Source organism: Mus musculus, chromosome 15, assembly GCF_000001635.26.
Source record: "Mus musculus strain C57BL/6J chromosome 15, GRCm38.p6 C57BL/6J".
NCBI classification, from domain to species: domain Eukaryota; kingdom Metazoa; phylum Chordata; class Mammalia; order Rodentia; family Muridae; genus Mus; species Mus musculus.
In genome coordinates, this window is record NC_000081.6 from 102,918,343 (window position 1) to 102,930,006 (window position 11,664).

An 11,664-nucleotide genomic window follows, 5' to 3' on the forward strand; every position below is an offset into this window, starting at 1 on the left:
TCAGCGAGATACACAGGTTTTTTCAGGGTACTGGGAAAAGCGACCCCACGCTTAAAGTTAATTAACCTGCAAGGTTTTACTTTCCACGATCCTATCCGCACACAGGCTCTTCTATGCATGCCTCCTTCCGCGATCCTTGTGGGCAGAAGAGAGTAGCAGGCACGGAAGGTCTTGGGGAATCAAGCTCAAGGGAGTGTGACCATCGCCCGCTCTCAGCGTCCTTAACCCGGACTTTCCCCCTCATGGCCTCCTAGGTCCCCGCGTTGCTTTGAGTACCTACATCTTCATCTGGTCCTTTGCAAAAAAGAGACTTTGTTTCCCAGTATCTTCTTCCCGCTAAATTTTGGCAGAAAACTGCCCCTAATAAATGGAATTGTAAAGTTGCTGGGTTAATTAAATCTATATCTCATCGCAATAGTAATAGTTAATGTCCTTATATAAACCTGAAAAAAGAATATAGCATTAACGTTATTTATTGTGGGGCCTTCCTATACCTAGATCCATCCTTCTCACAGTTCTGGCCTCTACTCTCAAAGGCTGGGGGAAGTGTATTTGAGTATCAGACCGTGCCTGGTATTTAGGCCTCTCTAGGAAGGGAGCCACTGGAATGGAAAGGCTCTCCCAGGTCCTTTGTTTCTCCTAGCGGCCCCACAGCTTGGCCTACTTCCCTGTTCTCAATGGGGGCACAGCACTTCACAGGAGGAGAAACAATCTCTACTACCCACTGCTAAGAAAACCCACAGTCCTCCTGGCCACCCAACCCTCTCAGCCAGCCTTAGGCAAGGGGGCCAAGTTCACCGGACCCAGTCTAGACTTGGCCAGACCTTGTTTGTTCTCCTTGTATTTTTGTTTGTTTGTTTTTTTACCTTGACCTTGGACTCCAGCAGCAGGGTAGCCTGTCTCCGAGCCCAGAGGACTCTCAAAGATTTCCCTTTGGCTTATTCTCCCTGATGAACCATCATTCCCCCACCCCCACCCCCACCCCACAAACATTGATAAGCTGATCTGCCAGGGTTTCAAGCTTCTTTTGTATTTTTCTTCTTTGCCATCCCAGTACAAAGCCTGCTTTCAAAACTCCGAGGAGGACTCACTTCTGGATGAAGACCGACCATGCTGACAAAAATTCCATTTCTTGTCCTGACTCACCAGGGCCTGGGGCTGTCAACCGTCAGAGACCACCTTCCTCCTTTAGGGGTCTTGAGGCAGGCTCCAACATTTGCCTCCAATTGAAAGGTCTAGGATTAGTCTTGATGGGTGTTCACAGTTGAGAGTCTGTGTGAACATCAGCACCCAGCATTTAAAACGTGTGGCAGAGGCAAGAAGGAGAGAGACACCGCAGCCCCCCTCTCTCCCTCTTTATTATTTTTTTCCTGCTCTCTCGCTCGCTCTTTATTACTTCTTCTCCTCAGGGAGGGGTATGTGTGAAAGGGAGCTTGGCACAATTCCATGGAGATGCCCCTCTGCAAAGGGGTGACTCTACTGAGGCCCTAACCAGTGGGGGGGGGGGCGCAGAAAAAAGTGAGTGTTATAAAAATCAGTAACTTGGTGCTAATTTGTTCTTGACATAGAAGACAGTTCGGGATCTAAGTACTCTGCCTGAACAAGAGTGATCCTGAAAGGAAACTGGGAATAAGGCAGCTTAAACTTAAGCTGCCTGGCTCCTTAGCGCTTATCACCCCATCAGCCCAAGCCATTGAGGAGGGGGGGTGGTCTTGTACTTGTATGTTTGGAGTTGCACCTGTCAGAAGTCCCTTTAAAGAGCGGCAGGTTTTCTCTGCTTTCTACAGTTCCTTGTGTGAACCCAAAGAGACTCTTGCAAGCATCCCGGCCTTTCCTTTTGCTCAGTCAGAATCTGCTTCTGTTTCTTTGAGAGTGGGGGCGGGGGGAGTCTCCGGTATCCCTTTTGTATGCTGAAATGGCAATCTGTCCTTCTGCCCCTCTCCGTTAGCCTCTGCTTCTCGCTGAGTGTATTTCATCATTTCTCTCCCCACATCGGGACGAAGTCTGCATTTGGGAAATCCAATCGCCCAATCATGTCTGATACAGGAGAGAGCCCTTTTCCAGACAAACTGGGGCTTTGGGGAAAGCCTCTGAGGTCGGAGTTTGAGACTCTGGTTTCGGCACCAAAGGCTCGGTGAGGTCCTTGTCCGCCGTGAGCTGACTGCCACAGCTGGAGCCTTCCTAGCTAGATTTATTATTATTATTATTACTATTACTATTATTACTAAAATTCCAGGTTTGCCTCCATTCTCAGCTCCAAGCCCCAATTTAGAGACTTCGGTAGTCAAAGCCATCTGTTTGAGAACCGGAGCCTCTCAGCGTCTCTCAGTCCAGAGCCTAGGAGGAGGAGCCATCCTCTTCTCCCTAGGTCCCTTTGCGTCGGCCAAATTAAGCCTCTCTGCCCCCCTCCCCTAACAAGGCTTGCCTAGGGGGCGTTGCCCGTCCCTTTAAATCTCCCAGCTCTCTCCTCCTTTTCCTTTCCAGTGAGCCAATCAACAAAGTTCTCATTTCTTTCCGCCCCGCCCCATCTCCCGGGGAGGGAACCCCAGGAGACCCAGGCTTAGCATCACGTGCAGCGGCTGTGGTCACGTGGGAACCAGGGGCGTGCTATGGTGAGGAGGGCGGGAGTCGCCGGATTTCTTAATGAAGTGTGTCCGCATGCGTAGTGGGAATGCGGCTAGGGAGGGGGAAGCACCGGGGGGGGGGGTGGCGGGGGGAGGAGGGGAGGGGTGGAGAGAGAGAGAGAAGGGAGGAGGGATGGGGGAGGGAAAAAGAGAGCGAGGTGTCTCCCTAGCTCGCTGCCTCTGGCAAGTGGAGTTTTTAAAAAGCTGGAGCAGATCATGTCATGACGACTTCGCTGCTCCTGCACCCGCGCTGGCCGGAGAGCCTTATGTACGTCTATGAGGACAGCGCGGCGGAGAGCGGCAGCGGCGGCGGCGGGGGAGGCGGCGGCGCGGGCGGCGCGGGGGGTGGCTGCAGCGGAGCGAGCCCCGGCAAAGCCCCGAGCATGGACGGGCTGGGCGGTAGCTGCCCGGCCAGCCACTGCCGCGACCTGCTCCCGCACCCTGTATTGGCCCGCCCGCCGGCTCCTCTGGGTGCCCCTCAGGGCGCCGTCTACACGGACATCCCAGCCCCGGAGGCGGCGCGCCAATGCGCCCCACCGCCGGCGCCCCCCACCTCGTCCAGCGCCACCCTGGGCTATGGTTACCCATTTGGGGGCAGCTACTACGGCTGCCGCCTGTCGCACAACGTGAACCTGCAGCAGAAGCCTTGCGCCTACCATCCGGGGGACAAGTACCCAGAGCCGTCGGGCGCGCTGCCTGGTGACGACCTGTCCTCCAGGGCTAAGGAGTTCGCCTTCTACCCCAGCTTCGCCAGCTCCTACCAGGCAATGCCCGGCTACCTGGACGTGTCGGTGGTGCCTGGGATCAGCGGGCACCCGGAGCCGCGTCACGACGCGCTCATCCCTGTTGAAGGCTACCAGCACTGGGCTCTTTCCAATGGCTGGGACAGTCAGGTGTACTGCTCCAAGGAGCAGTCGCAGTCCGCCCACCTCTGGAAGTCTCCCTTCCCAGGTAAGGAAGGGGCTTGAGCGGCGGCGCCGCCGCCGCCGCCAGGGACCCCTCCCCGCCCTGCCTGCCCCGCGGCTCCGCGCCTCAGCCACCCCCGCCGTCTGGCCCCGGCGCGCCGGCTCGGCTAGGCTGTCGATGGAGCCGGCCGGGCGAGCTATGCTGAGGAATGCGCTGGGGAAGAAATCTGCTCCGACACGTTCCCCGGAGCTGCCGGGTCCAGAGTGAAGCAATCAGAGGCGCCCGAGCGCCGGCTCGGCTCGGCTCTGGTCGGGAGCTCGCCTCCTCCTCCCCCAGCCTGCTCCAGCCTCATTCAGGGATCCTGGCCCCTAAATCCGCTTCCAGCCAGGAATGGGTTGGGGTTGGGCCTCTGGTGTCTTGGAACTTAGTCCAAAACCCTCAACCCAGTGGATAGTTGGGATTTGGGGAGAGTATAAGAACCTTTACCTTGCCCGAGTTTTCAGGAGCTGTCAACCACCAGATACTATAGCATTAAAATGGGGATCTAATTCTCCAGAGCCTATAGAAATGTACAATTTTTTTTCTTTTTAAATTTAACCATGAATGTTTTATAAGAGCACAGAAGAGATTTTTAAAAATCTCTGTAGAGGGAATGTGTAAGATTTGAATCCTCTCCTGGAATGCAATTTTTTTCTTTGCCGCTCTGGTACACAGTTTTAATCCTGTGAATCCACTGCCAGATCCTCCAAGTGAGATTTACTGGCATTCCAGACAGAGAAAGGGGTTCTAAAATGGGAGGTGGGAGAGGCAGACCTGTGCTGTGGTCCGGGGTCCAGACCACTCTTGTCTGGCTGTGTATGCAAGAAGAGAGCACTCTTGTGTTGTTCCTCTGTGGCTGTCTCTGAATAGGAAAGGATTCCATACCGCCCCCATCACTCCCCAGAGGAGAAAGACCGGCCCAGATTTCCCAAAACTGCATCAGAAGCTTTGGGTTCCACTCTGATCTGAGAGATAAGGATTTGAGGGTCTAGAGAAGCCAGCATTTGGGTCTACTCTTCCTGTACAGAGCTCAGTGGGAGACAGACAGTCCTCTTTTCTAATAGCTTCAAAGATCCTTGAGAGTCCAGAGAAGCCTAAGATAGCTTCCCACTGTGTGCAAAAGGAGCCCCCCCTAGCCTCCCATACCAGGCCTGGGATTTTTCATTGGAAAGATCAACCCAAAGAACTCTTTACGGTAGGCCTGAAATTCTTCTGCATCCGGGATTGGGTGGAGAGGTAGATGGAGAAGAATCACTGAATGATATTATAGAATGTAGCAAAAACATTCTGAAAAACAGCACAAGGTCACTTGTTATAAGTCAGTACCAGAGCTAAAACCACACAAGGCACCCTATTTCTCACAGCCAGAATCAAGGACATGGTTGTGGTACAATTGGTACCATACACCACCTTCTCCTCATTGACTATAAGATTTTTTTTTATACTATACAAACGTATTCATGTGAAGCACAGACTGATACATATCTATAAGATAGACTGTTCATATGTAGGCATTCCATAATACACTTATAGAAAATAGGCTGCCCTTCACTTCTCTAGCTCATAAGACAGAAAGCTTCTTAAATGAAGGTCCAGCAGGAATCCTTGTGGTAGTGGAATTAAAGGGTCACTGAAAGAGAGCCAGTGGACTGGGAATCCGGTGCTGACCCTGCTCACTGTAGGTAAGGACTCAGGCCTAGAGCAAAATCAACGTCTTTGGAATGAAGAGTGTACCTAAAAGAGCTGCTGTGGCTTTCCTGTATAGGCATGTGGGTTGTGTGGTGGGCTGGAGGGAAGCTCAGAATTATCTTTGAGCAAATAAACATCTTAAAGATTCCCAGAAACAAGAACAACACACATACACACACACACAAACCACTCTGCTAAAAATAAACACGTTTATATCACAGCCTCCTAGAGAAAGATATCTTTGAAATGAAAAAAAAACATACATCCCAATTGAGATTTAATACACTTGCAAATTACAACAGAGAAGTGGGTATAAAATCCAGTGTGCCTCCACTGCTCTGAGCTCATGCTCCCCACTAGAAGTAGATTCTGGCTGGCGTTTCTCAGTGCCTGAAGAAGTCCAGGAGGGAGGCAGATGAAAAAGAAATTATCTTCAGACACCCTCCATCTTTCTACCCACACAAGTCTTTTAGAAGTAGTGAGATTTTTCAGATAACTCTGTCTATGCAATTGTGGTTTGTTCGGCAACATCTAGCCATAAACACCACTGTCTCTCTTCACTGCCTCTGGCTCTGAGAAACCTCACCTATGATAGTCTGGGCTGGTGTGGGAGATGGAGGCAATTGTTCAGAAAGATCTAGATAATTAGAGCTGTGAGGAGTTGTGGCTTCTTTCTCCCAATTATATAGACCCCTGCTTCACAGTTTCTCTCTCTCCTCTCTCTCTCTCTCTCTCTCTCTCTCTCTCTCTCTCTCTCTCTCACACACACACACACACACACACACACACACACAGTGATGAGTATAGATCCCTTTCTTTTTTCACCAAGAAGGGCAGAAATCCCAGGAGACAATTAGATGGAAGAAGAAAAAGACAGTTCTGAGATAGATAGATAGATAGATAGATAGATAGATAGATAGATAGATAGATAGAAAGAAAGAACAGATAGATTATAGAATAGAACAAAACAAAAACAGTGGGTTTTTGGAGCCCGTATATTGACGGTCTTTGAATTTGGATTGGAAAGAGCCACTAGCTGCAAAAGATTGTCCTTAAATCCCAGAGCCTACTAATGAAGTGGGCAGGCTTTGGAGTGCCCTGCACAGAAGCCTCTACCCCAAAACAAAGACTAGCAGGGGATTGTTTTAATTATTTGCTTCTCATAGATACCGATTAGATTTCCAAGTACAAATACATTAGTGTAGGTGATCTGGGGGGACGTTAGGGAAGGGAACATTGAGCTAAGTCCACACCCTAGGCAGGGTAGGCACTGCTCAAAGTCTAAGCTACCAGCTGCTCTCACATCTGTGAAGCCCACTTCCTTTCTAGCCAAGACAGCAGACAATGGAAGGTGCTCCTCTGAGGAGGAAAGACAGGAGCTATTTCTCCAGGAGGTCAAAACAACCTGCTGTTCAGTTTGACCCAAGGGAAACCTTGGTGGAGTCAATCTTTGGCATCCAATCGAGGGAGGGGAAAAAATGACCAGTTTAGAGCAGATACCTACCTTTTAACCAGAATTTTTAGGATTGTGTTGATTAAACTTCATTAGAAATTTAGAGTTTTTGTGTAGGGAGCTACAAAAAGTGATTTTTAAAAAAAAAAAAAATTAGGGACAGTTAACTGGTTCATTCAAAAACTGAAACGCACCCATATCATCACTTTACCCTTCAACAAAGGGGATGTACTAGGAGGGCCATTTCTCTTTTGCCCCTTACCCTGACTTTATGTGAAGAGTCAGAGAATCTAGATTCCAGCTCTGCCGGTCAAGTCACTGCCTTACTATAAGCCTCTGATTTCTAATTTTGTAAAGTGCATTTAATAAAATACAACTGAAGAAGTGTTCTGGGGATATCACTACTTATTTCCTTCATTTTTATTCTTGCCCCAGAATTATCTGTTTCTTAAATATAGTTCCATCTATAAGAGTAAAACAAATTGAAGACCAGTTATTTAAAACTTTGTAACTTTTTAACTTGACAGTTCATATCTACTAAACTGAAGTGGCTGGTTTGTTTGTTTGTTTGTTTTCCTGATTAAAAAATCTTGGGTGTCAGAGAAACATTGACAAGTTGGATAGATAATTTTCCTGAGACATTGTAACCATGAAGGCAGCTTGTGCCGGCCACTGGAACCCCATTCCATTTTCTTCCTGGCTACTTTATTTCTATCTGCATTCTGTTGTGATCTGCCTCCCACATCCCCTCTCTGTTTAGTGGGCCATGGGTCTTGGGGGGTACTCACTGGGAATGTCAGTGTAGGGAAGATGCTTATAGAGTGGGGTGTAAAGAAACACTTCAGCAGATTCTCTGCTTTCATGCTGGGGTCATGTCTAATACTTCCAAAGGAACATAAGAATGAAGAAGAGAACTCAGACACTCAGACCTTGTTAGAGTCTACCTGAAGTCCACTGATGCCATAGAAAGCAATGAAGGCAGAGCTAGCTGTTCACATAGTCTCCCTTATCCTCCCACTATGGTCTTTCACTGCCAATAGTGCAGGTGGGGAGTGCCATCCTATTGTGAATTCCTGTGAAATGCTCTAAACCTGAAGAAATTAAATAAGTGGTGGCTGAAATTGCAAGGATAGAGCTTAGGGTAGCTGGGGTTTAGAAAATTTCTTTCAGCTTTGGAAGAACAGACATAGGAAGGTTGGAACAGGATTTTTTTTTTTCTTCCTTTTGGTGGAACCTAGGTATGGACCTCCTCCTATGGGGATCTGATTTCCTTACACTGAGCCAAGATCTTCTTCCTTGGGTGGTGGTAGATGATTCACAACACTGGAGCCCTTTTTGTAAGTGACTGATCCCTCAAGCAGTCTGGCTTCATCTGATAGTTTCTTCTCTATGTTGGTGAATCAGATCCCATAGTGTCAGGCTAGACTCATTCATGAGCCTGGGCACCTTCAAGCTGAAGGACCTACTTGATGGTCCAAGCCCCTGTAGCTGACACCCTGATTGTTATGCACTCCTCAAACTTACAATGTAAGTCCTTCTCCCCCCCCCACACACACACACAAAGGGGAGATTAGAGGGTGTAGGAACCCTGTTGTGCTAACTGCAGAATGAAGGAGTTTTTGTTTTTGTTTTCTAAATACCGGGCGCTCCAGCAAGCAGGAGGAGGACTTGGAGCGTCCAATTTTAAGGGTCCAAGGTTTCTAATAAAGGGTGTTGTGTAGAGCCATAGTGGAGGTTGAGGCAAAAGGGGGAAAAATCAATAATACAGATTCTCTGTTTAGATTTTTAATGATATTTTATCATGGATTTTTTTGCATTGTTTTGATTTTCTTTTTAAAACACGTGCCTTAAAATATTATCTTGATTACTGCGTTTTTTGAGCGCCCTCCTTTTAAGTTTGTACCTAGAAGGAAGCTATTATTCCAGTGGCCTCACCTTCTCTGTGGACTTACTAATAGCGGGGATGGGGGGTGTACTTAGAATTAGGGCGCCTCGTCATGCAGTACAATCTGGCGGCCCAGATGAGACCGTGTGGGAACTTCAGACCGCCTCGCATCCCAGTAGCCCTTAGCCGCCCACCTCACTTGCTCCTATATGCCTTCTCTCTCCCTCTAGACGTGGTTCCTCTACAGCCCGAAGTGAGCAGCTACCGGCGCGGGCGCAAGAAGCGCGTGCCCTATACCAAGGTGCAGCTGAAGGAGCTAGAGAAGGAGTACGCAGCCAGCAAATTCATCACCAAAGAGAAGCGCCGGCGCATCTCAGCCACCACGAACCTCTCGGAGCGTCAGGTCACCATCTGGTTCCAGAATCGACGCGTGAAAGAGAAAAAGGTGGTCAGCAAATCTAAAGCGCCTCATCTCCACTCCACCTGACCCGTCCGTTTGCCCGCCCTCCCCGCCCGTCCCGACTATTTATGTCACAGCTTTGTACCATAACGGAATCCACCCGAAGGACGCTGCACCGGCGCAGACCACTATTTAATCTTACCGAGAAAGAAGAACAGCTCTGCCTTACCCTAGTCCCATTCCACCCCTAATCTCACCGCCCCCTGCCAGATGGCACCCAACTCAGCATCCGCAGCTGTAGAGGTGGGTTCGAATGGGGTACCAGAGGAAGACTGTCTCTAAACCCCTGGCCTTTGTGACTTGTCCCACTAGAAAGCCGAGTGGCCTGGAGAGCCCAGTCATTCCTACCAAAGCAGGACTGGGGAATTCCAAATTACTCAGTTCTTGCCTCTTCCTGTGCCTCAGCTTGTGGAAGAACCTACTTCTGGGGTGCATGGACACAGGATCTGGGGGAGCTCTTTCTTTCTTTCCTGTTCTCCCTTTTTACTGTCATTACTGAACTCCGTAGGCAAGGTTTTCCCAGTTACGATTTTTCTGTGCATCTTTTAAAAGTCGTGTGAATATTGATGCTAATCCTTAGGGCCTGGCAGTGTAATGTAATTCAAACGGAACCGTTCTTGTAGATCAGATTTTCTTTTCTGTTTTTCTTTTCTTCCCCTCTCTCTTTCTTTCTTTTCTTTTTTTTTTTTCTGTCTGTCTCAACAAAAGCTGGAGTTGGTGCAGCCCCTAGCCACACCCTAACCCAGAAATGATTCCCGGGAGGTGCCTTTGACCCCACTGCCTCCTCTGCTTTGCACTCTTAGTCCTAAGGAAATCCAAGGAGGACAAAAACAAAACACACACAAAAAAAACAAACAAACAAAAATAAAAAACAACCTCCAGCCACAATGCTAAGTGTGGCTTCTGTCTCTTTCTCTCTCAAGGTGAGGTTGGGAACTAGGCCAGGCTTAGAATCAGAACTTTTTATAAACTTCTTTAAAGGAGATAGAGGGTGGGTCCCTCAGAAGATCTTCAATCTTATCTCTACATAAGCAGTAGCAGATAGTGGAGAGGAGAGACCACACACTTTCATTTTTCACTGATTTCCTAAGCATAGCTTGAGGAGCTGACTGAGGAGGGGTGACATCATTGGTCCTGGATAAACCAGCTAAATGTAGACGCTGCCTAATTTCTCCCTCCTCAAAAGCCAACTTGGTGCTGTGGGGGCCCCCTCACCTCTTCCCTTCCCACTGGCTCATTACAAAACAGTGTTCTTTTGAAATGCCCATCTGAAATAGGCTCCTTTTTTTTTTAAATGTTGTGTATCTGTATATAGTATTGTGACGTCTGAATGACAATGTATTGAATGCAAAGAAGAAAAAAAAAACCCCACAAACTCGTTTTTAAAATAAAATATCTTTTTGGTTTTGGCCTTGATTTTATTGCTTGGGATCCTTCTGAAGCCTTCTTTTCCTGACTCTTCAGGGCAGGATACTATGGCCCAATCCAGTCAGACAGGACCAGGGAAGAAGATGCACATCACCTGTAACAGTAGGTCCCCAACTTCTATTTCTCTCCAGTAAAGTTTGGAGACATTTGTATCTTCCATTCTGTTTAAGATTAGAGAACTTCCCATCTTAATACCCAACTTCGGAGGGAAAAGTGTGATCTGCTGCGGAAAAAGCCTGGAAGTGGGTAAGTGAGAAAAGTTCACTGCTTAGTGATTTGTATGTAAGTTGGCTCTTATCTAGATTTGCTCTCTAACAATGGTGGAGGGGGTCTGGTTATAGGGTGTTAGGAGGGTAGCATCTTGACTGAGAGTTGACTGGAACAATGATAGCAACAGTAGAGGTGGTAGGTATCTCACCCTACTTCCCAGGCTTCACAGCCAATTCAGGCCTGGGGTTGAGTTTGAGGTTGGGGTTGGGGTTGGGGTTGGGGTTGGGGTGGTCCTAGCACCATTTGACAGAGGCAGCTTAGAGCTCAGCTTTTCCAGGCCCCAGGCTGTACTCATTTCTTTGTCCCATCAGCTTAAACAGAGAGGTCTGAATACCAGGATCCCTTGAGCCTCTGATTTGTCAGGCCAGTTCCATTTTTATTTTCTAGAATTTCTAAGAACCCTTGTCTTCCAGGAGGTCTTGGAGTCTGTGGAGATGGTGCCACTAATTTGTTTTTCTTGTCGCATCTGTGCCTATCTCCCTATCTGGTCGAGTTAATGAGATCATTAAGTTGTCAGGTTAAGAGACTTTTAAAAAGCAATATAGCCTAAAACAATGTTATCTCAGATTAAATCTTTACTGCAGCAATTTTTATTTATATATGATCCCCCCCCCCCCCCCGTCTCCTGAGACACAGAAAGACTGGAGGCATCAGGTTGGAAATCAGAGTTTGTCTTTCTGGTTCTCTTTGCCTGATGGGGCTGACACTTTTAAATTTTAACACTAATAAATGCTTTTTGTGGGGACACACACACACACAAAGTCTGAGAGACAAAGAACCTGAAGAATTCAACCTCCATGGAGTCCATGCTACCGAAGTAACTGCGGGCCTCATTCTACACTCAACTCTGGGCTGATTATAGAGAACCACGTACCGGGCAGGGGAAATTTGAAAGGGAATAGGTGACTCC

At 48.2% G+C, this 11,664-nt stretch overlaps 1 protein-coding gene across 1 annotated transcript; it reads left to right on the plus strand.

Moving 5' to 3' along the window:
• Positions 1–2,788: 2,788 nt before the first annotated feature.
• Positions 2,789–10,472, plus strand: Hoxc13 (homeobox C13). Its single transcript, NM_010464.2, has 2 exons — positions 2,789–3,575; positions 8,827–10,472. The coding sequence occupies exons 1-2, from the start codon at positions 2,846–2,848 to the stop codon at positions 9,081–9,083; spliced, it is 987 nt and encodes a 328-aa protein (NP_034594.1). The 5' UTR covers positions 2,789–2,845; the 3' UTR covers positions 9,084–10,472.
• The last annotated feature ends 1,192 nt before the right edge of the window (positions 10,473–11,664 follow it).